Raw genomic sequence first — 24558 nt, 5'->3', positions numbered from 1 at the left:
CAGAAATAGACTCCAGCACCCCGGATTAGCGGTATAGAGAATGATTGATTGAATTGTGTTATTACTTAATGATCTGAAAGACAAGAGCTTACACAAGCAGCATCTGTGAAATCCCAGGACACTTCCTGGGGTTTGTTTGAGGACGTAAACCAGTGTTTCCCTGTGCCGGCCCTCTGCTCCGCTTTTACCTCTGCTTGGTTTATTTAATTTTTATTACAAGGGGATCTGAGAGTCAGCTGGACATGAATGAACGGAATTCAGACTTTGAAAACGACCGGCTTGTGGAAAATCAGCGTGAATGAGTCCCGTTCATCTTTTAAGTCTCCCGGGTTTTAACTTGTGGCCGACTCATTTGACGTCTTCATTTCAGTTGCTGTACACTTCTTTTATTGGATGTTTCTGAAAGCCGTTTTTTATCACGTTCTTGGCTCCCTTGCGAGTCCGACTTTGTCTCCGAAGTGGAAGGTTTCCAGCCGCGGAGGGCGGGAGGGCGGGAGGGCGGGAGGGCCGGTCCGACCAGCAGCTGTTTGTGCCGTCAGTCAGTGCCGGGCAGAGGATTAGCGCCGGGATCCGGCAGCTGACAGGTCGTCACCACACAGGCCCCGGCTTTATTTGATTAGATGACAGTATACGCGCCAAAACAGCAACAGGACAGGGAACACAGCGGACAAAGGGCAGGTTTACTTTGTGGACCAAATTTAGATCGGTAACCAACGAAATTGCGCGACGAAATGTTTTAAAATATCCAGACTGAGTTGGATGTAGAGTGACAACGGCCAGGATGGCCGAGCCAAGAACTTGTTGTCATCGGTCAGCTGACCCTCCTGGCCTCTCGTAGATATCAGAACTTTACGTTTTTTCTGTCGTGCCTTTGCGAGGCGTTGAACCAAATTGCTCGTTTGAAGGTTCGAAGGACCTCCAGTATAGCGACAGATAAATGCTGCTTTGGATTTGAACCACAGCAGGGACACGTAGGGACAGACTTTATCAGTCGGTGAATTCCACATGAAGCATTTGCCAAAGGTGCCGTCAGCAACTCGGAATGACTCCTGGTGATACGCAGACGTGAAGGCCGCTTTCTAGGAACAGACTTTCAGCTCATCCCTGCAGGATAACTGATAGCTGGTGGTACTAACATGTCACCAGAGTGGTCTTGGGTCTCTTGGGTCGGGTTGGTTCCTCCTGAAACTCCAGGTGTTTGACTCGACCTGTATATCAGGCGATCCCTTGTATGTCCGATGTCACTCCACCTCATACCGACTCGACGCGTTCAGCTGAGCATCTGCCTTGAGACGAGCCTCGCTGTCAGTCCCATGTGTGAGTCCGGTCTTGTGAAAAATATATGGAGAAGAAAGCAACTAATGAGTTTCTTCAGGGAATCAGCCTCCTTCCATCTGACCCGATTCTCTGTAACTTCTTCCCTCACACAGCCAACTACATGTCTTCTTTCACTACCTCCAAATCCTCTCTTTGGTCTTCCTCTAGACCTCCTGCCTGCCAGTTCCAACCCCAGCATCCTTCCACCAATGTATTCACCATCCCTCCTCTGTACATGACCCAACCATCTCAGTCTGGCCTCTCTGACCTGATCTTGAAAAAACCTTACATCTGCTGTCCGTCTGATGGACTCATCCCTGATGCCTTCCACCCCGGTCACTCCCAAAGAGAACCTCAGCATCTTCACCTCTGGTATTGAGGACAAGACAGGAAGCAGAGATGGAGGTACCACTGCCTCGAAACCAAACACCATCTGGTCTCACCACTGTCTCATCCGCCTTTCCTTTTCCTGTCTTTTCCTGACGAACCTTCATTCCTCTCCTTTCCAGAGCATACTTCCCCCTCTCTAGATGTTCCTCAACCTGTTCCCTGCTCTCACTACAGATCACAGTGTCATCTGCAAACATGGAGATTCCTGTCAGCCTGTCCATCGCCATTGCTCAGAGCTTCTCCCCGATGCAGTCCCACCTCCAACTTGAACTTCTCTGTCACACATACAGCACACCTCGCCAGTGTATCGCATATTGCATACATGTCCTGCACCCACCTAACGTACTTCTCTGCCACTCCAGACTTCCTCATACAATATCAAACTAATGAGACTTTCCACCTGTCGGGTGTGATTCTCAGTCGCAGTTCACGAACAGAACATGGACAAAAGTGAGATAACCTCGAAAAAATAACCATCAGGACTCCATGTGGCGATGGAAAGGTCCTGTGCTGTTCTTCGAAAGGTGAAGGTAGCTGAAGGTGGAGGACGCCCACACGTAATCCATATGAAAGGAACTAAGGAGACTGGGGATTCAGGCGAGCTAGCGTTAGCTTCTGGAGAATGAACATTTTGCTAACCATGTCACGTGACCACGTGGGGAAACAGCCGAAACACCAACGAACAGTCGGCTTAAGTCACACAAGTTTCTCAAGAGACATCTGCGATGAAAAGGCTAAACTTATCCGTGTACCAATCCGTTGTAAATTAAGGACCTCCTACACAGTTGCCAGCTTTTGTATATATATATATTTTTTTTATATATTTATATATATACATTTTTCTATTATATCTGTTTTTGATATTTTGGGGGTTGGTCTTTGAATTTTTGATGTTTCAGCGTTTTTGATTGTAATTTTAAGTTTTTAACATTTGTACTTTCAATATCATTACATTTTTATGTACTTTTGTGTTTTTTTATATATTTGTATTTTTGATACGTTTCATGTTTGAATTCTTGATTCATGTTTTTATATATTAGTATTTTTCATTTTGTGCTGTAATTTCTTGAATTTTTGTTGCTTGATTTTTTTTATATTATTCACATATTTGTATTTTATTACTTTTTTATAATTGGATATTTTTGAATTTCAATTTCATTTGTTTTTTTTGTTTTGTTTTTTTTTTTTAGAATTTTCATATGTTTGATTTTGTTATATGTTTTCAAGGCCGTTCTGGATGAAGAAATGAACGTTATTAAAGAAAGGTTTGGAACCGGAATGATACCAAATAACACAATAACAAAAAAAAAAAAAAATCACATAAATCAATTTATTTGTAGCTCCGATGGGGAAAATATAATTCTATCAGCAGGTAAATGAATCCACATGATCCTTCCAGCTCATCACAAACTACACAAACGTGCAATATTTTAACAAAATACTCATATCTTAGAGGCAGCAGCTACTTATTGATGGCATTTTGATGATTAATTTCTCTCATCTGCCCACGCAGGCGTCTGTTCCGAGTGATTTAGTGAGTCCTTCCAACTCTCCACCAGTTCAGAAGGTGGTTCAGAGGGGAAATGCTTTCCGGAAATAGGACCGAGTTCCTCCTAAACCAGCAGGTTGGGATCTTCGGGCGTTTGGTGAATTCAGGCTCCCGCTGATCAACCCGACACTCCGGCAGCCGCCGGTCACGACGTCGGGGACATGGTGACCCCACAGAAAGAGTTCTGGAGGTGGTTTCATCCCGAGCGCCTGACTCCAAATAAATAATACCTTCCTGAAAAATTGCTGTGATATAAGTAATATCCAGATACATTTTTTTTTGTATTTTTAGGATTATTGGGTATAATTAATCGTTGATTTTTAGTTGTTTTTTTTCCCACATTTTATTGTTTTTTTTTTTTTTTTGTGGATTTTCAAGTCCGAATAAATTTTACGGCGAGTCGAATTCGAATGATTGTGGATGATTTTTATTTGTTCATTTTAATTCGGCTCATTGCTTGATCGTTTTTTTGTGAAATTGCTAAAATTATATTTAGATTCTTTTTCTGTTTTTATATCCTTTTTTTTTTCCTTTTTTTCAAGATTATTGAGATATTATTTCTCGATTTCTAATTGATTATCAAAAACAAGGAAAGAATAAAATAGAGTAAATCATTTCTTTGAATAAAAATGAATACAATTTCTTAAAATAAAATAGAATTCTTAAAATGTTGGGGTTCCTCCTGGACTGGTCGCCAGTCAATCATACAGACAGAAAACCATTCAATCACTCATTCATCTTCTGCCTTTTTTCAGCCGCCAGGCGGAAACCCAACATGCAAGCTGTCCACATTTCAAACGAGTTATAAAAAACTCTTGAGCTTTTTGACACTTTATATATATATATATATATTTATTTATGCTTGGATTTTTGATTATGCCTATATTTTTACGTTTGTTTTTTTATTTTTTTTTGACTTGGATTTTCTTTTTTTGGGTTGTAATAAATTTGTATTTTGTATTTTTCATATTTTCCCATTTATGTTTCTATTTTTGATCCTTTTATTTTTTTGTATTCCTGTTTTTGATATTTTCACATTTTTGAAGTGTTTTTTTTTAATGTTTCCATATTTCTTGTTTGAATTTGGATATTTTATATATTTACTTTTTATTTTTCCTTTTTGATACTTTGTATATGTATGTATTCATATATTTGTGGTCAATTTTTGAACATTTTAGGTTTTTTATGTTTTATTTTAAAGTTTATTTTTTCCATTTTTTTATTTAAACATTTATATTTTTTTATATTTTCTATTGTAAAATTTCCTTTTTTTTATTTTTTTATTTTTTATAGGTTCATACTTTCACATTTTTTATTTCTGATATATTTGTATTTTTATATGTTTGTATTTTGGTATTGGTATAATGTTTTGCTTCTATTTTGGATTTTCTTATACTTTTATTTTATATTTTTTTATTTCTAAGGAAAAGATTTTTAATTTTTTATTTTGTACATTTTTTCTTTTAGTATTTTTAAATAAATTTTGGATATCTTTCTATTTTTGATTCTTTTATATTTTAAGCTTTCATTTTTTTATTTTCTCATTTTTATTGATCTGTTCTTGATTATTTTTTTTCACATTTCATGTTTGTTTTTTGAATAATTTTACATGTTTATGTTTCTACTTTTATTTTCTACATTTTTTTGGTTGTGTCTATTTTTGATATTTTCATGTTGTTTCTGTTTGAATTTTTTCACATTTTGTATGTTGGTATTTTTGATATTTTATTGTTTAGACATTTCTATTTGTCTTTTTAAACACATTTTTTATGTTTATTTTTCATATATTTGTGGTAAATTTCCAATTTTTTAAGTTTCATGTATTGTTTGTATTTTGGATATTTCTATATTATTGAGTTTGTATTTTTCACTGTTTATTATTTAAAGTTTTATGTTTTGAATTTCTATATTTTCGGATTTTTGTGCTTTAGATTTTTAAATGTTTATTTTTGTACATTTTTAAATTGTCATAATTTTTACAATTGTATTTTGATATTTGTATCATTTTTATATTTGATTCATTTTTGATTTTCTTACATTTATGCTTAAAATTTTAAATTTTTTCATTTCTATTTATTTTTGATTATATTCATGTTAAATGTATGTTGGTATATTCTTATGTTTGTATTTTAAATTTTTGAATTGTTCATATGTTTGTATTTTTTATATTTTCATGTTGTTTATATTTCTGTTTTTGATATTTTTATGTTTGTATTTGTTGTATTCCTATTATTGATCTTTCTGTTATTAGGTGTTTTCATGTTTGTTTATTTTTCATGTATGGGTGATATATGTTTGAATATTTGATATTTCATACTGTTTCATAGTGTTTTTAAGTTTCCATTTTTCATTTTTTATCTTATTTGAAAGTTTATATCGGTTTGTTTTTTGTAGTTTTGTTAATGTTTTATACTTTCATTGTAAGGTACATATTTTTTTATTTTTTAGGTTGGATTTCTTGATTTTTGAATTTTTGATTTTTTTATGTAAGTATTTTTTAATACATTTTGGATATGTTTGTATTTTCAAAGTTTGAGGTGTACTTTGGATTCTTTTAAATGTTTTTTATTTTTATATTTTTGATTCTTTTATAGTTTAATGTTCCCATTTTTTATATTTCTATGTATCTTCTATGTATATTTTTTCTGTGCATGTATAGTTCATTTTTTTTTTACTTTCATTTTTTTATGTTTCTATATCTTATTTGTTCATATTTTCTTTTTTTTGCAATTTTTTTATGTTTGTATTTTGGATTTTTTAAACCTTAGGTTGTATTTTCGATTTTAAACGTATTTTTACATATTTCATTTTTCTTTTTTTTTTTTCATTTTTTTCTTTTTTTTCCTAGTTCCTACGTTTGTATTTTTGACACTTTTGAAGTTAAGATGGGTTATGTGTTTATATTTTTGAAAATTTTATATTTTCTAATTTCTATTTTAATATTTTGTATTGCTCAAATGTCATTGTTTCATTTTCACGTTTGTTAATTTTTCGTTTTTTGATGTGTTCATCTTTCTTAAATGTTTGATTTTTCACATACAGTACATTGAATATTTGATGTGTTTTTTTATATGTTTTATATGTATTTTGGAAATTTTCCTTGTTTTCTTAATTTCATTTTCTTTTTTGATATATTGTATATGTTTGTATTCTTCATATATTTGTGGTACATTTGAAAAGAAATGTTTCTTTTTTTATATTTTCATATTTTATTACTCTTAAAATGTTTTTCTTGATTTGAATTTTGATATATTTTCACCTTTCAATTTTTGAGTTTTATTAAACATTTTGTAATGTTTGTATATTTGATGTTTTCATAAATTTTAATGTTCCAATTTTGTTCAGCATATTTACATACTTTTGTTTTCTATTTATGTATTTTTGACCTTTTAGTCGATTTATTTGTTCCTTTTTCATATATTTTGGATACATTCTTATATCCTTATCATATTTTTTGATGTTTGTATTAATGTTTTTATATTTCTAAATATTTTAAAAGATTGAGGTAAATATATTGTATATTTTCACATTATAATATCCTTGTGTTTGTGGTATTTAAATATAGGGAACTTCTAGCTTTTGATGTTTCACTCAACTTATGCTTGTATTTTTGACCTTTTATTTTATTGTTATTTTTCTATGCTTGTATAATTGATATTTTAAAATTTGGTTGTATTTTTGAATGTTTCTTTTATTTTCTATATGTTTGTATTTTTGATATTGTCACATTTTTCATGATATTTTTAGATTTTTACGTTTGTATTCTTTAGTTTTATAGTTTACATTTTTTCATAAAGTGAATTTTTGATGTTTGTATTTAGATATTTTAATCAGTTAAATATTTTTAAATTTATGTTTTTGACATTTTTATAAAATGTATATATGTGGATTTTGGATCAATGTTTTTGATGTTTTTCATAATTTTTTTATATTTTCTAATTATAGTTAGAATAAGTCATTTTTAATATTTTCAGATTTTATGTTATACTTTTGATTTATTAACACATTTACATATATTTATATTTTATGTTTTTTGTTTGTATTCTCAATTATATTTTTTAAATGTTTTATGTTTGTATTTTTCATCAATTGCGCTAAATTCAAATTTTTGAACTGACATCTTCAATTTTGGTGTTTAATATTTTTGTATACATTTTTAGTACTTTTTGTGTTTTTTTTACATTATTGTTGTGTTTAAATTTCATTTTTTTTAAATTGTTTTCATATTTTTTGATTCCCTAGTATTTTTAGATGAACTCTTATATTTTGTACTCATATTTTTTATTTTTGTGTTTCTGATACTTTTCTGTTTGTATTATTGATTTCTCCATATTTTTTTGATTTCTGCTTCTTTTTTTATTTGACATATTTTCATATTTATGTTTATATTTTTTTCCATATTTTTAATTTGTATTTATTTTTTGTGTTTTAATATAGATTGTGTTTCTATGTTTTTTTACATTTACACTTTTATTTTTCAACATTTTTCATTTTACATATTTTTATGTTTGTATTTTTCTTATATATTATTTTGTTTGTTTTTTTGAATATTTTTTGTTTGTCCTTTTTTATATTTCATTATTTGTAACGTTTGCTTATTTTTTTCTATCATTTTAATTCAATTGTATTTTGAATATTTTGGATAAATTCGGGTAAATGCTTGAATTTGTTATTTATTGTGTCCGATTAATTTTTATTAATATTACTATTATTATGTTATTCTTTTATCATTATTATTATTTTCACTTCCACTTGGTCTGCTGAGCATCGGCCTGTCATGTCGCTCTGCAGCCAGCAGGGGGCAGTAAAGTCACAAAAATGTTCCATGGCTACTGAAAGTGGACAGTGTGTGTGTGTGTGTGTGTTTGTGTGTGTGTGTGTGTGTGTGTGTGTGTGTGTCGGTTGTCTAATAAAGCTACACCATTTGTGGCAGATTTATTCATTCATTCATTCTCCATCCCGCTTATCCTGCACTAGCCTATCCCAGCTGTGATTGGAAGGAGGCGGGGTTTGCCCTGGACCAATCACAGGGCTACATATAGAGACATCCAAACATACACTCATTCATTCATTCATTCATACCTCGTGTAGCCATAAAGACGTGGATATATGTCGGATTTTTTTCCAAATTGGGTTTTGGAAACTGGAAAGAGGAAACTGGAAGATGCTGATACGATGATACGGGAACGGTTGGTCTCCAAGCCCTGGAAGAAGCACCTCCTCACCTGCGCCATCTTCATAACCTGATGTCCAGGCTGGAGCAGAAGAACTTGAGATGGGGATTACGTGAACCTACCGCCGTTCCTCCGGCGACCAGAAGGGGGCGCTAGATGTCTCCCCGGAAGACCAACTGCCATCAAGGAGGCCGAAGAGCAGAGTCACAAGTTTGGCGGTTGAAGGCATCTCCGGCGTCCAGCTTTAATCTCGGAATTTCCGCTCCCGCTTTGAGAACGTCGCCTTTCAATTCGCCGTCGCTTCTTTGAAATTAAAGCCGGAATTTAAGATTAAAGAAGCGGAAAGGCAAACCCTTCGAGCGTCACGTCCGCAGGACCTCGCTGGAGAAGGAGGGGATGGTCTGGACCTTGTTTGGTAAGAAGCACTTCACACACACACACACACACACACACACACAAATAAGGCCTTCGACTTGTTTATTCTAAAGTCAGATGTTTGGGGTCGGAGGTCACAGCTAGTCCTCTACAGCGGAGCTGCGCCTGTGTGTGTGTGTGTGTGTGTGTGTGATTGACAGGTGGACCACAGCAACAGCTGACTTTCGGCCTACATACAGCACAAAGGTTGCTGCTAATAATACACACACTGGAACACACACACACACACACACACATGCGTTTTGTCATGTTTTGCGTGATTGTTGGAAGTTTCGGAACGTCGTGAATCGAAGTCAAAATGTCCGGCGACCTGCAGAGAAAGACCTTGGTCTCCTCGCCGACCATCTCAGGAGGAGCGACGTGACCTCGGAAGCCTCGGGCGTGCGGGGAAGATCTCGGCCGAAAGGAATTCGGAAGCAAACGCTTCTTTTTCTTCCCTTTTTCTTCTCGGAGGCCGGGCCGGATCCGCGAGGAGGTCTGCAAGACAAGGTCGGGAACCGGAGGAGCGGCTCAGGAGGACACCATCAGAGGAGACCAGGAGTCGGGGTTCAGCGGGAGCGTCGGACACACCGGGAGTGTGAAATGCCAGACGGCAGCTGTCACTTCATTCTTCCTCCTCGGCCCTCCTTTGCAGGAGAAGCAGCTCGCGGCGTCGGAGTCCACGGACCTTCAGTAAACAGGGAGACGTCTCCTTCCGAAGTCCTCTTCTCGGCGACGGCGTGAAGGACCCGCGTGGTTCCCTATGGAACTGGACTAATCCGGAGGCGCTCGTCGGCATTCTGGGCAGGATTAAGACCTTATCGCATGAAACCGTGGGCCGGCGGCTCACCGAAGGGGCGCACCTTCGCTCAAGCCGTCGCTAGAGTCCTGCAGGCGCTCCTGCTCCGGGTCCAAATGATCTTCAACACGGTGCTGGTGGTCCTGACGGACCTGGCCGCCCGCCTCCTGGGCAGCACCTACTTCCGGCAGCACTTCCACCTGCTGCTGTCGGGCGCGCTGGTGTTCGGCCCCGCCCTCAGCCTCTGGGTCTCCCAGCACAGCGTCTTCGCCAAGAGGAGCCACTTCCTCTACAGGTGAGACCTCCGAGACTCCGGGGATGGATTCGGATGTAGAAAAGGGAACATCTGGTCGTCGTGCGGGGGTTAGCTTGCGGCGCGGTTAGCCACTGCTAGTTACAGAATGGGGACTTTACAGTGGACCCTGAAACGAGTTCCCCAAAGATGAGATGAGAACAACTTTATTTATACCGAAGGGAATTGTTGTTGCTGAGTTTCAAGCAAAAACATGACAATAATAGATAATGGTAGGAAGGAGGGAGAATAACAAATACAATAAAATATAAATTGTCAATGTTAAGGCCATCAAGTGTTCTAAGGTCTTCAGTACAAAGATTTGAAGATTCCCTGCGGCTGAGGGAAGAGGAATTAAAAAGTCTGATAGCCTCAGGTAGGAAAGACCTCCTGTGGCGTTCAGTGGAGCTCCTTGGTGGAGATAAGCTGCTAGCCGCCGCTAATGCTAGCAGGGGCTTCATTAGCAGTAACTACATGTCCAGAGTTGGATCGTATTCTTTATGAGTAAAGCAAAAGGAGTTGGTGCTCCAGAAGAGTGTAACAAGAGGAAGGGTATCAACCTTCTGGGTGAACGTTAGTAAAATAATCAGTTACATCGGGTCTGTTGAGATCTTTATCACTGAATTGTAGGTTTTCAAAGGTCTATGGAGGTTCTCAGTCACGTAGGTCAGGGTGAATTCTTGTCAAAATCTTTTCCTGGCCACTGGAATTGAATGTCTTCCCTTGAAGACTTTTCACCTTTCATCCCAGAGGCTTCTTCGATGCCAGTGGACTGCGGGGAGTTTCCCCTCCAGAGCTGCCAGGGTTGGGAGCTGCTTTAAGTTGCGATGGCTTGTTGTGTTAACGGGAGAGTTGTTTTGCAGACACCAACTTGAATCGGGTTGTTGAGTTCATGGGGATGTTGTTACGGGCAACAAAAGGTACAACTCCTTACCGGAGTAAGATTTACTCCCCAGAAGTTGTACCTTTGCCCTCCTCCTACCTGAATAAGTCTTACTCGGGTAAGGGGGGTAACCCTTTATGAGAGTAATTAAGTCGGAGTACCTGAGCAGGACTTTCTCTGGTAAAAGTTGCACCTTTGTTACCCCCTAGTAAGACCGAGTACCCGAGTAAACTCACTCAGGTAAGTATGTCTCCAGAAGTTGCACTTCTGTGCTCCCTTAGCTGAGTAACACTTAGTCAGCAAAGTCCCCAGAAGTTGTACCTTTGTTACTCCCTTGTAAGTCCAAGTAGGTAAGTATGTCCCCAGAAGTTGTACCTCTGTGCTCCCTTAACCGAGTAACACTCATTAAGCAAAGTCCCCAGAAGTTGTACCTTTGTTACCCCTTAGAAGACTGCTTACCTGAGTCAAGTCACTTGGGTCAGTCTCCAGATGTAGTACCTTTGTTCCCCCTTTCCTGCATAAGACTTACGCAGTTAAGTCCCAAGGAGTTGTGCCATTTTTCTTCCCGTTAATGGTGTTATCATTGGGAGGAACAAAGGTACAACTTCTGGGGTCTGACCTGATTGAAGTCCCCGGAAGTTAAGTAACTGTCAATTGATGTAAGAAACCTGTTAGATACCTCAACATGTTCCACTCCTTTGTTTCACACAACCTGAGTTTTAGACGTATAAGTTCCATTCCATTTGCCAAAACTAAGGTTTTTAAAAATCAAAATTACACGAGCAGATATATGCGGATGTTTACCTTGCCTGAGCTTTGGGGTCGGGGTTCAGACCGCCTACGAACCGCCAGGGTGACTTAAGACAGTTCTGACCGGAGTCCCGCTTTTCTCCTTCGTCCAGGATGTTCCTGCGCTCTGGCTGGGGCTGGACCTGCATCTTCGTGGGCTCGTTCGTCTTCCTCTTGTCCTTCTCCATCCGCCGCTCGGTGACCCTCTCCCTTCGCCACCTCTCCCGGCTGGCGTTCGCCGGCTGCCTTTGGCTGGGCTTCTGCCGGCTCCTGCACGTCCTGGAGAACGCCACGGGGAACTGCTACGAGACCATAGCCGGCGTCTCGGACGTCTCCGGCGGCCAGCCGCTGCTGGTGCTGCGGGAAGGGGAGCTCAAGTCCGACTGCCTGAAAGCCGGGATGCTGTGGAGGGGATACGAGGTTTCCGAGGACGTCTTCCTCCTCTGCCTGTGCTGCCTGCTCCTCGCCGAGGAGATGGCCGTCTTCGGCCCGTATCTCAGCCTGGGCGGCTTTTCGGACGCCCCCCTCCGGATCCTCTTCCTGCTCTGCGTCTTCCTCCTCAGCCTCTGGGTCTTCCTGCTGCTCTGCCTCCTGGCCTACTTCCCTCAGTTCCCCACGCAGCTCATCGGAGGCGCCCTGGGCTGCCTGAGCTGGAGGGGGTTGTACCAAGGCTGGTACCGTATGGGTCCGAGCTGGTACTGCCCCGGGAGGCCCGGCACCGGCCTGCTCAACACCAAGACGGAGGCGGAGGAGGGACTCCTCGCCCACGGATACATGGACGGAAAGAGGAATTAACGGGGTCACACGTCCCCGAGTAACCGCTTTGATTAAATTTGTTCTTCCCGGTGCCAAATCAGCCTTCTGATTGTCTTGGAATTCTCTTCAGATTTGATTGTGATGGGTTTTTTTTCTTTTTAGAATAGCAAAGTGAGACATCATCGTGACGGTTCCAGGGAGATGGTTGCCCCAGCAGCTCAGGTGCTTTTGTTAGTTTGCGGTGAAACGCTAGAATCCCGGGGATTTGCGAAGCCCCTCCTCGCTCTTGGAGCTTCTCCTGGAGCGTCTCGACATTTCAGGCTCGGTGGGGTTGAAGCACCTCGGCGAGGACCAGATCAGACCGGGTGACATTTCCATCTCACGGTGACGATTCCCCGGACTTTCCCTCCAGCGAGCGTTGGGACTCTATTCTGATTCGACGACCGGCACCCTCAGCAGCCGGTTTCTGGATCGCCATCGTCAGGCCCGTCGCCGTCCGCCTCCCGAACTCCTCCGCAACGTTCCAGGCGGAACTGACACCGCCGGTTTCCATAGCAACGGCAAATAAAACACTTCACCACATTGAGGTTAATCCATTTCTGAGGCTTCCTGGAAGCGAATGGCTCTGGTACTTAAAATATTCAAACGTTATCAAGGCAATTGCTTCTTTTTTTGATAGATATTAACACTATATACATAATAATAAATTAACACTGCTGCTTTTTATTTTACTGATTTCCGGCTGAAAATCTTTTTTATGTCATCTTATTTGATGGAAATGTTATTATTGAAATTAAAGCCTCGTAAGAAGAACAGGAATCCTTTAACTTTCTGTTATAAAACTAACAAAACACCAAAGTTCCTCCTAAATTTGATTTATTGATAAAACATCTCCAGAAAGAAGATATATATATACAAAATAGCGATTCTTAAAACAGCAGTAAATAAACGCTGCTTTGACATCAGACACAGCGAACCGACCGCCACCTGGGTGAAACCGCCGTGTCGACGTGACAACCAGATCAACCAATCATCTCGGGAGCATTTAAAAAAAAAAAAAAAAAAAAAGGCAGACATCGTTTGTGTACAAACAAAAAAACTGCATACCGTTTCATCGCCCGACAGGAAGTCGCGCCCTCTTGGCTCCTCCTAGAGGCCGGAGGGGGGAAGCGCCGCTGCAACAGGGCGCCGCGGCCTCGCAACCACAGCGGAGGCTGTTGTCGGCGCCGCCGCCGCCGCCGCGCAGACGAGCAATGCTACTGTTAGCGGCCTGCAGACCTGCAGCTGCTGCTCCTCAACGCACTCAAGTCTTACCAACATGGTAAACGTTAAAATCCTCTTGTGTGTGCGTGTGTGTGTGTGTGTGCGCGGTCGGAAAAAGTCCTTGTTGTTTGCGATGAGGCTTGAAACGATAGACATGAGGTGAGACAGTTTGTGTCGCGGCGACGGGCCATCAGGAGAGGGACGGCACCGGCGAGTCCGGCGAGTCCAGCGGCTCCCAGTGGCTGTTCATCATGGCGTCGTAGAGCTCCTCGCTGCGCTGCATGAAGTCCTTGTTCCACTGGTCCACGTCGCACTCTGGGATGGGCTCTGAAACACACCACACGCTACTTTACTCCAAGTCAACGCCGGCTTTGTTGCCAGTTTCTCACAATTCCACCTTGACATGAAAGTAGCGTACTGTATTTTCACGACTATAAGGCGCACATAACAGTCTTAGATTTTCTTCAAAATGTGCGGCGCGCCCCATAGTGCAGTGCATCATGTGTGTGTGTTGTTGTTGTAAGGCAGACGTAGTAGAGAACACCATGAGAACGTTAAAGGGGAAAGTGCGGGCGTGGATTGTATATAAACCCCGCGCCTTATAATCAGGTGCGCCTTATGTGTGAGTTAAATACAATAGAGGTATCAAGTATACAGACTGATATTTGACGGCATGAGGTTGCTTTTTTTTCGTAGTTTAGTGCAAAGGTCAGTAAAACAAAAGCTAGATTTTTTACATTTTTTACAGGCCGGTTTTAAAGGGTCGGATTCACGACGCAAACAGCCAATGGAAAATGCGGAGGCGGGAAGTCTGACGAGAGATCAGCCATTTATACTTTGGAGTCAGACGTCTCATGAACTTGGAGCGTCAAAAGATGTTTCCTCAGAATCACATGGTCACTATTTTTGAACTGTTTAAAAATACACTGCTAGCTTTTTCATGCTTATTTCAAAGGATTGATTAAATATAAATGTGATTTCCTGCCAAACTTCATTATGTAGAGGCGGTTTTCTGAAGTTTCCTTCTTTTCCCAGAGGTTTAAAAATACGCCGTTAAGTTTTTCATACTGATTTCAAAGTATTTGTATTTTTAAATGTCATTTCTTTCCTATTTAGACGCAGCGCCCTGATAGCAACAAACGGAGTGATGAGCATATGAAAAAAGAAAAGCAAGACATTTGAAGGCCTCACACCTTCTACATTGTCCTCCTCGGCATCTTCAGGCTCCTCCTGACTCTGCAGAGAAGAAAAAAAGAAGAAAAAAAAACGTGACCAAAAGCAAGGAATCTGATCCCTGGTGTGATGCTAAGCTAGGCTAACAGTCCGCTCTTCACCGTCACTGACCTCTACGGCTCCGGTCATGTCGGCCGGCATGGGGGGCATCCCCATGGGGGGCGGCGGCATCATGTGACCCGGCGGCGGGTAGCCGTACGGCCCGTAGTTGTAGTTGTAGCCGCTGTTGTAGCCGCTGTTGTAGCCGCCGCCGTAGCCGCTGTTGTTGTAGCCGCCGTACTGGTCATAGCCGCCCCACTGGGAGTAGTAGCCGTGGCCGCCGCCGCCTTGGTTGCCGTAGTAACTGGACTGAGAGGGATTGTAGCTGCTGTAGTTCTGGCCCTGGCTGCCGTGGTAGCTGCTCATCTTCTGGCTGGGAAAGAGGCGAGAGAGAAAAAGGCGGACGCTTGACTTCCCGGTTTTCGCCCGATGACGATCGGGCGCTTTCCGTCCGGTCGCCGCGGTTACCTCTTGGCCACGGCGATGCTGAGTCTCAGCGGCTTCCCCCCGAGCATCGTCCCCTGACACTCCTCGATGGCCTTCTTCTGCTCGCTCTCCTCGCCGAACTTGACGAAGCCGTAGCCTCTGCAAGCCAAAGCAGAGTCAGAGCTCCGGCCCCCCGGCGGCACACACACCATACTGGGCATTTAATGGCCACTTATAAATGAGAAACAGAATATAATGGGTATTATTATGGTAGAACTGAAACTTGTTGTTTTACTTTTAACATGAGGTAGCATCACTTGAATTGTGAGTTGCTCTTGCTTAGCCTATATGGGGAAAACAATAGTTTTAGCAAAAAGACGGCAAGAAAACATTCCTTCAGCCTTCTGTCGAAGACAGATGATTTACTGGAGGTCAAAGGTCAAACCAGCTTTTTAAACATTAACACTTTTTATTGTAAACTTTTAAACATATAATGCAGTAATATTCAAAGTGACAGCACATTCAAAAAAAATATGAAATAGGAAAACATTAATATATCTTGTTAAAGACAGGCGGTGGGTCCGCCTGCGGCCCGGCGTACCTGGAGTATCCGTACTGGTCCGTCACCACTTTGGCTCCCTTGCAAGAGGGGAACTTCTTGAAAACCTGGTGCAGCTGGTAGTCGTCCACCTCTGAGGCCAGGTCGCCCACAAACACTGAGAACTCGGGCCTGAGGGAACCACGGACATCGGGTTATCCTTACCGACACCGCACACACACGCACACGCGCTGTCGACGTTCCTCAGCTAATTTGCTAAAAACATTAGCGACCTCTTGAAAACGTAAAAAGAATAGATGGATTTTCGCTCGGATCGCACTCACCCCGCCTCTGGACGTTTCCCGTAGGTGGCATAATTTAGCTTAAACTTGCGTGGCTGCGAGGGGAGAGAGAACACACACACGCTGAGCGGAGGTCGCACAACCGCGCCGTGTAGAAAAACACTTGATATTTGCTGCGAGCAGGGAGTGGAGTCGTTGTGGTTGCTGTTATTGGGTGTTTACATACCTCCTCCACCCAGACCGGCCTTTAGCCCCTTCCTCAGTTAGTTCCCACCAGAGATTCTATTCGCCGCCGTCAAACAAAGTGCATTTATGTACAAACGGCGGCGGCGGCGGGCCGGCGTTAGCAAGACGCTAACGCCCAACCCGACACGGACATGCGTTCACGTGGAAGGGGCCAGCAGGAGCTTTTTTTCGAAGCCACGTTTTTAAACGTGTTTTGGTGACATGGGGGTGGGAAAGCGGCAGCAAAAGCAAGGAAAAGGAACCGGGGTGTTAACTTTAACTCCGGGTGTCACGATTCAACAGCTCCAATTATATCTCAGCACAGACGGCTGCCGGTCGCCGAGGGGCTCCGGTTTCGCCCGAAGGCTCATGCCGGACTGGAAGGTGCGTCACCGCGCTCGAAACTCAGTGAGATCGACAGGCGGCGACTGCTTTTTTAGTTTTAAATTAAATTTTAAAAGTCACCCCGGCCGCCACCTCAGGACAGTCAATGCGAAAACAAACGGCTTGAAAAACTTTTTACCGCGGAGCGGCCATCGCAATAAATTCGGCACAACCCTGAACACTTGAACCTTACATACAGTGCAGTGCAATTAACCCTTTTATTCCATTTTTCACGTTTTCTTACAAAATATTTAGCTATTTATTCTTCTTGATATCTTGAATCCTTAAGTTCTAACAGAAATTCATTTCTTTTCTCACATATTGGTCAACTTCTTATTTTGTGAGTGACAGCGTTTGGAGTGAATCTTGATCAAAAAGTCACAAAAAAAAAAAACAAACAAAACGCTGTTTAGATGGTGTGGAAACATAATAAACATTTGGCTCACAGTCACCAGGAGGGGCAGAGTGAGGCTGGAGGAGTGAATCGATAATCGATCACAGAAATCGTGACACCCCGAGAATTTAACTAGAGAATTAGGTACGTTTTTTCACTCGACAAAAGCATTAATCACACAGTGTTTGTTTGGTAACCCCAGCTAGTTGCGCTCCACTATCACTACCCAACCCCACAATTAATAACTGCGTGATAACAAAGTCTAATAATAAAGGGGAAAAGCAATGAAAGTAAGAAAGAATTAAGTATTCAGACAGTATTTGAATAAAGGGGAGATATTTGGCTGCTACATGGCAGGACTGACCGGGTTGGATCCGGGGACCAGCTTCCCGTTGAGTCTTTGGACGCAGCGGTCGACGCTCGCTTCGTCTGCAAGCTCCACGAAGCAGTAACCTGCCGAACCCCTGGGGGAGGAAGCGGGAAGTGAGGAATTTGTCTCACGAGAACATGTTGGATTTTCTGCAAATGTGCAAATCACAATGTTTGTTATGTTTGCAAAAAAGTATTTTCAGAAATATGGGGAATTCAATAAGTAATTGTATAATTAGTCACCTCAAAACAAAAGGAAGACAGAAATCTGCAAAACACCAGCGGCAAAACATCAAGGAATTATTTAAAGTCAGCCAAAAAAATGTCTAAAATATTTTGCAAGAAATGAATGATAAATAAGATATGATTTAAGAGAAAAACAACATTTAAAATGACGCAATTACCCTGTTATCCTGTGAGTAATGATCTTCACTCCAAATGGGGATTCTCCCATAGCACTGAAGGCCTGTTTGATGAAGTTCTCGTCCATGTACGGGTCCAACTAGAGGCCAGCCAGAAGACGTTTACATGGATCACGTTTAATAAACACCAAAAGCCATTGTTTGTGACAGTGCATGATGAGAATTTACACAGCTCTCTTTGGCTCGGAATGCAATAGAGGACCACCAAACACAGATGCTAAAATAGAAATGCCTACATTGGCGCCTGTAGACTGACTTCCCCTCCTGAGCCACAGTTTTAAGGGTTTAAATAAAATGCTTTGCAGGGAGCAAAGTCAAAAACTCAATGATTCAGCATGTGCATTGGTGTGGTCAGTCTGACACTGATGGCATCAAATGGATCAATATACCTCTGGAGCATTTCTGATAATTTGGTATTCATATGTTACTGTATATGTTGTCATATATGCATATGTTATCTGTGTCTTCTGTCTTTCACTTGTAAAGCGTCTTTGACTACCATGAAAAGTGCAATACAAATCCGATGCATTATTATTATTTATTATTTATTATTGTACTTCAAGATCAGGGTGTGATGTCAGACGATGAATTACCATTTATTGAAAATTGTGATACCTACTTAAATTGTTTACGTAAACATCACTAGCACAGAAGTGCAGGTTTTAATACATCTTTTCATACATATGTGCTAAGTTGCTCAGCTTGAGAATTAAAAATTTCAAATGAATAAGTTGTGACTAAATCAGAAATATGAAAAAATAAAAGCTACTTTAATAAAACCAACTACTTTACTGTTGTGATTTTTCCCTTAAATCCATGAGAAAAGTATCATAATAAAGAAGAAATTCAAATCCAGTTACCACGAAAAACACTTTGACAAGGATCAGAATAAAATACAACAAAAACCCTTAATAAAGTGTTTTGAGTTTCAAGAGCATACGGCTAAATGCTAACTATTTTAAAAGGTTGTTTACAAACCATTTTTCTTGATAACAGTTGGTTTGTTTCTGAAAATCAGGAGTTAAAGAAAACAACATGTACCCTAAACTGGATAGCTATTTTCTGTGTTTACGGACTGTTTATTTTTGTTTTGCACCTCCTGCAGAGGATCATGAAAGGAGCAGTCAACAGGGAGGGTAAACAAACACAAGCTAATTACTGAGGATTAACGTTCAACATCAACATCGGACTAAATTCTATGACACTAAAATCTACTCAAGAGTCGAAAGGATGAAATATTACAAGCCGTTCATTCTCGTCGTGTTTAACCTTTGCTAAGCACATCATGTTACACAGCTACTACACGCGAATTAACTTTTATTGTTAGCTACGGTGGAGCCTTTGGGTTATCCTCCTCTTGACGTTATGTTAAAATGAGAGGGAAGATTCCGGTAAAGATTGAAAATCTGGGTATTTAAAAACACAATGACGTCGGTTAGTGAAAGTGGTCGTATCTGAACAACACATGACAACTCACTAACCTTTTACTACAGGAGGGGTCACGCACGGTCGCTAGCAGCGAGCTAGCTAAGCTAAACGCTAAGCTACCGTAGGCATAGTGACAGAAGGATTTCAAACATACGTCACCCATCCACAAGCTCGTTTGTCGATTGAACATCTTGATGTTGTGTATCTGTGGAGATGGACAAGGGGGCCCGGTGGCGATTTTCGGTGATTCAGAGCCCCAAATTGTTGTAATTGTCAAAGTTTCTCCAACGTCCAAGCGACACAAATCCGACTGCAGGTCCACTTCCGGTCTCAAGCTCGTATGACACTTCCGGTCGATTACCCTGCAAAGGTAATTTTTTCAAAATAAAAGACCAATCAAAACTGCAGTGATTAATGTAGTCGGATTAATGTAGAAATAAATTACACGTCATGAAAGAAGACACCTTATACAGAAATGATAAAATTTCTGTGAAATACCGAACGAGCGTAACGGTATTTGGTGGTTGCAGTCAGAAACCTGCACCTATTAAACGTAACGTCACGTCACTTTCATTAAATCTAATTTCAATATTACCCCATTGGTTTGATCCCCGTTGTTACCGGCTACTATCAGACTTGCCATAAGGAAGGTCCCACCGAGATTTGAACTCGGATCGCTGGATTCAGAGTCCAGAGTGCTAACCATTACACCATGGAACCGCTAAGGATTGTGCTAAGTTTAGCAGAAAGTATTGGCAAAGAACCGCGCTACATACCGCAACGCTTTGTCTCGCGAGATTTACTTGATCTCGCGAGCTCCCACTGTTTAACTGTCAGGTTTATCGTAAAAACAATTGACCTTACATCCCATACTTATCGATTCAGACAATATTTATTATTATTATTATTTATTATTGTAACCGGAGAGTTTTTTTTAACAGAAACAGAATAAACAAATATACAGATGTACGAATAAACATGGCAAGGTTGAATCTAATGTCAATGAAACAACCGGTGATGAGGGAGCAAAAGGACATACGGACATTCGTTCCGTATGTAATCAGAAGATAACAGTGTTAAAGGTTTGTGAGAAATATTTAATGCTAGACTAAAAGAGAAAGTAAAAGAAAATATTTAAATAAATTGATAGATAAATTTTAATTCCTCTTCCTTCAGCTGCAGGGAATCTTCAAATCTTTGCACTTAATACCTTAAAACACTTTATAGCCTTGACTTGACACTTTATAGTTTTATTTGTATTTCTTATTCCCCCTCCCCCTTTATTTTTATTTTTTATTTTTTTTTACTGTTTATACAATTCACTAATATTATTTATTACTGTTATGTTTTACTTGAAACTCTGGCACAACAATTTCCTTTGGGATGAATAAAGTTGTTCTTATTGTTATTGTTATTGTTATCGTTATTCTTATTCTTATTCTTATTCTTATTCTTATTCTTATTTTAGAGATGAGATGAGAACAACTTTATTTATGCCGAAGGAAATTGTTGCAGACATCGAACTGTACATTTTTTGGTTCTTGGATTTTTTCATAAGCTTTAAGGATTTTTTTTTATATAATTCAAAATCGTTAGAAAGAACATAAAATTGGGGGAGCACTTTCGCATTCTGTTTTTGTGAATGAAGAACTTTGCCGTCATTCCACTTCCGGTTAGAAAATCAACATTCCAAAATAAAACACGGTAAACAGTCTTTAAAAGTCGATCAAACGTTTAGTTGAGTGAACTAACAAATTTGTTTAAAATATTATTTATTGTTTTGACGTCCTTCTGTAAAACATTTCCGAATAAAGGAGTTGCTGCCACGTGACGTACTTTCAGCTCGTTCTTAAATAAAGGAAGTACGTCATTCCACTTCCTGTTAGAACATCAACATTCCAAAATAAAACACGGTAAATACACTTTAAAAGTCGATAAAAGTTATAATTGAGTGAACTATATTAATCCTCGGCAAATATGTGTGAGAGATACTCTTTGATACGAAAAAAAAAAGTGATATTACGACTTGCCGACGTGTGGTACGGCTTCCGTCTGTTGACAGTAACCATGGCAACAGTTCCCGGCGCCGCTGCAGCCTGCAGACATGGACGTCGTTAAGTCGCAGTCGGACGTGGACAGCGCCCCGGAGGTGCTGCTGGAGATGGGCGCCTTCGAGAGGAAGGATGAAGTGGGCAGGAACGCACTGCTGACGGCCAGCATGCTGGGCAGGAGCGCCACCGTGCGGGAGATGGTCAACCACGGGGCGCAGGTCAACGACCAGACGGTCAGGGGTGAGGAGGGGCAGGGGGGGGGGTCGGGGTGCATCCAGAGTCCCTTGGAAGCCTCCAGAAAGTAGCATTGTATTTTTGCACGTTGTTTATGTTTTGGATTTTTCCAGTAGGAAATTAGTGGAGATGAAGATGATGAGGTTCTCTTTGGTGACTAGGGTTGATCCATCATATCGTGCTAGATGTTCTGCAGATAAAGTGGTTTGGACGTGTGCAGAGGACGGATGGTGAAGGTCCGGGTATGTTGAGGACCAGAGAGGAGGTTTATGGATGGGAAGTTAGTTGGTAGAGAAGACCATGCAGAGGAGAAGGTTAGGTGGAGATGATGGCTTTGGGTATGATGGAGGCCAAAGGAAGAATATTACATTAAAAAGCTGCACAAATACATAGGCGCTTGTCGGTTTGAACATTGTATTCCTGATTTGAAGGCACATTCCTGCTGTCAGTTCATAAACCTAAATTGTTCATTTAAATATATCACTTTTAATTGTGTAAATTGTTCCGTTGCTCTTATAGGTCTTCATTTTTCATATTTTTTTATTGAAGTTAGACCACTTTGCCTTTAAATGCAATGATAATATGCAAAATATTAAAAAGAAAAAATCCGTTTAACGCAGCACCGGGCGCGTTTTCAAAGTGTCGCACACGATCCTTGCTCAGGTTACTCAGCGCTTCACCTGGCCGCCTGCTGGGGTCACCTGGAGACGGTGAGGACGCTGCTGGAACTGGGCGCCGACACCCACGCCAGGACGTTCAAGGGCGAGAGGCCGGTGAACATCGCCAAGAAGTACTCCAGGACGGCCTGCGTCGACTGCCTCATCCTGGGAGGTGGGAGAGCTCCGTCGCTATTCGCAGAATCGCCGTGGCAACAGAGATAACATCAAGAAAGCGACGCAACGATCTCAAATGAGATCTTGAAATTTGCTTTGGCATTTTTTTTTTTTCCCAATGTCTCCATTCAGAAGCCAAACAGGACCTGAAGTCTTTCATTGCCTACATCAAGGACAAGAGCTCCGACCCGGAGAAGAACCTCACCAGGGAGGAGAAGGTAGCGTCCTCTGCTTCCTTTACTGTCAGTGATTTTCCAATGATTGCAAATCAGAAAACGGGTTTTTCACACTCCCGTCCCAGAACATCTGTGCTCGCGAGTGCAACGCCAAGTCGGATTGGATGCAGACGGTGGCCAACGCCTCGGTGTCGGACTACATCGCCCAGAAGAGGGACATGGAGTACACCCTCCACATCATCATCAGCAAGATGTCCTGTGAGTATCCCCGGTGGAAAGCTGGTGGGGGGGGGGGGAATCCATGCAGGCACGTTTTAAAACCCCGCGCTTTCTCTTTCTGTGCTTATTTTTGTCTCCGCTGCAGCGCCTGAGCCGCCCGATAAACCCTGACGCCACAGGATTGGTCTTGTCGAAAACCATCTTTAATAAATAAACTACAAATATGGAGGAAACTGTAGTTTTCAGGTGTTGGAGGGAGGAAAGGGGAAGGTATGGAAGCTCCCCCTTGCACTGCGAAGGGAAGGCGTGATGTCATAAGGGGAAGCTCGTGTCACACCGAGGGGGAATGTGGTTTCCTTTCTAAAGCGTTTTCTCAGGAGAGCCAGAAGGTTGAAGCAACCGGACGCCAAAGATTCCCCTCAGGAGGAGGAGCAGTGAAGGAGTCACACCTTCTCCTGTGTCAGAAGAAAGTATTTAATGGAGCTCTTTCAAACCGTCCCGTTCAAGTTATGCCGCGGTGAGAACCGTGCAGAACGTATATATATGTAAAACCGGTCGGTCCGTTCATTCGTTTGGGCGACAGCAACTGGTTCCCCCGGTTTGAGGCGTCTGGAGTAACGTTTCTTCTACCGGCCGAGCTGGAGGTAAAGACAGAACAAAAGGTCCCGCCTGAACAAAGCAAAGAAACAGGAAAGGCCTCGTACCAAAAACACAACGCGAGCAGTTTTCGAAACTGATTTAAAAAAAACAAAAAAAAAAAACTAAACACATTTCAAGGCAAACTTCACAACCCCACCTCGGACGGATGGGACCTGATGAGGGCGGACGATGGGGGGGTTCCAGGGTGGACGAGAAGGTACAATCCGCAAACGAGGAACTAAAATCCCCTTTTCCTTGTCATAATAAAGTGAAATGTGGTTCGCACCTGAGGGGGTGATCTGATTCCAAAGGCCGGGGTTTAAGCTTTTAGAATAATTCATGTTTTTAGAAGCCCTTTCTCGCTCATTTGTAAATTCCCTTCAGATTTGGGGGTGAACTGGAACTTTCGGGGGGATTAAACAAATAAATGAATAACACCGGAACCATGGCGGCGGAATCAGGATCCTCCAAAGGACCGATTCTCACGCTTCTAAGGTCTGTTGTCGCGCGCTAGGCTAACTGGCAGCCGCTAGGTGGCTAATCTACAGCAAATTCCTTCACTTTAAACTTTCTAAAGAGCTGAAATCAAAACTTTGGCTCCATCTTGTATCAGGATGCAAGTACGTCATGAACGTCCTCGCAAGCGGAATTAAATAAAATCTTTCTCTGTATTATAGAAATCCACGAGTCCCATCAAGCAGGGGATAAATCCACGCTTTTGAGTCCCTTATTGTTGTCTCTTTAGCTCGGCTGGATTCGACGCCTGACAAACTTCCTGCCCGTGTTTAAGACGGCGCCAACTGAGGATGCAAGAGCGAGCGGCAACGCAGGAGCGTCCAATGAGCTGTCAGGATACGGCCGCTCACCCGGTGCTGCATCCAATAAAGTAACAATGAAAATTCCAACTTGGGGTTTCAAATCAGCAGTGCGTGGCTCCGAAGCGTGGACGTTGGTAAGACGATGGATGGCGGCTCGTCCAGCAGCCCGACGCCGGAATCCGGCTGTGACCGGTTTAACGGT

The 24558-nt window shown here is 41.5% G+C and overlaps 3 protein-coding genes, 1 long non-coding RNA gene and 1 other non-coding gene across 6 annotated transcripts; 2 read left to right on the top strand and 3 right to left on the bottom strand.

Moving 5' to 3' along the window:
- Positions 1-8893: 8893 nt before the first annotated feature.
- Positions 8894-9567, bottom strand: LOC147219354 (uncharacterized). Its single transcript, XR_015108681.1, has 2 exons — positions 9436-9567; positions 8894-9342 (listed from the first exon to the last, which is right to left on the bottom strand). It is a non-coding gene; the product is annotated as an uncharacterized LOC147219354 (long non-coding RNA).
- Positions 9568-9669: 102 nt separating this feature from the next.
- fitm1l (fat storage inducing transmembrane protein 1, like) lies at positions 9670-13170 on the top strand. Its single transcript, XM_086172132.1, has 2 exons — positions 9670-9938; positions 11721-13170. Exons 1-2 carry the CDS (start codon positions 9670-9672, stop codon positions 12400-12402), a joined length of 951 nt encoding a protein of 316 aa, XP_086028258.1. The 3' UTR covers positions 12403-13170.
- A 52-nt stretch (positions 13171-13222) lies between these two features.
- Positions 13223-20117, bottom strand: trnau1apb (tRNA selenocysteine 1 associated protein 1b). 2 transcript variants are annotated; one of them, XM_086172130.1, is made up of 10 exons: positions 19982-20117; positions 19541-19748; positions 17941-18038; positions 17532-17631; positions 16207-16259; positions 15926-16054; positions 15367-15483; positions 14971-15271; positions 14820-14862; positions 13223-13953 (listed from the first exon to the last, which is right to left on the bottom strand). In XM_086172130.1, the coding sequence occupies exons 1-10, from the start codon at positions 19984-19986 to the stop codon at positions 13817-13819; spliced, it is 1191 nt and encodes a 396-aa protein (XP_086028256.1). In that variant the 5' UTR covers positions 19987-20117; the 3' UTR covers positions 13223-13816. The 2 variants fall into 2 exon arrangements, with proteins under 2 accessions (XP_086028256.1, XP_086028257.1); XM_086172131.1 differs by having other exon boundaries at positions 20027-20106.
- On the bottom strand, positions 20035-20106 carry trnaq-cug (transfer RNA glutamine (anticodon CUG)). Its single transcript has one exon. It is a non-coding gene; the product is annotated as a tRNA-Gln (tRNA).
- Positions 20118-21536: 1419 nt separating the features above from the next.
- On the top strand, positions 21537-23130 carry ankrd45 (ankyrin repeat domain 45). The gene is made up of 5 exons (XM_086172544.1): positions 21537-21677; positions 22335-22502; positions 22637-22722; positions 22806-22938; positions 23045-23130. The coding sequence occupies exons 1-5, from the start codon at positions 21548-21550 to the stop codon at positions 23068-23070; spliced, it is 543 nt and encodes a 180-aa protein (XP_086028670.1). The 5' UTR covers positions 21537-21547; the 3' UTR covers positions 23071-23130.
- Positions 23131-24558: the final 1428 nt, after the last annotated feature.

The sequence above is a fragment of the Fistularia commersonii genome, chromosome 25 (genome assembly GCF_037954325.1).
Source record: "Fistularia commersonii isolate RoL2024-O1a breed Wild chromosome 25, RoL_Fcom_v1.0, whole genome shotgun sequence".
Lineage (NCBI taxonomy): Eukaryota > Metazoa > Chordata > Actinopteri > Syngnathiformes > Fistulariidae > Fistularia > Fistularia commersonii.
This window is presented reverse-complemented; position numbering and strand designations above follow the sequence as displayed.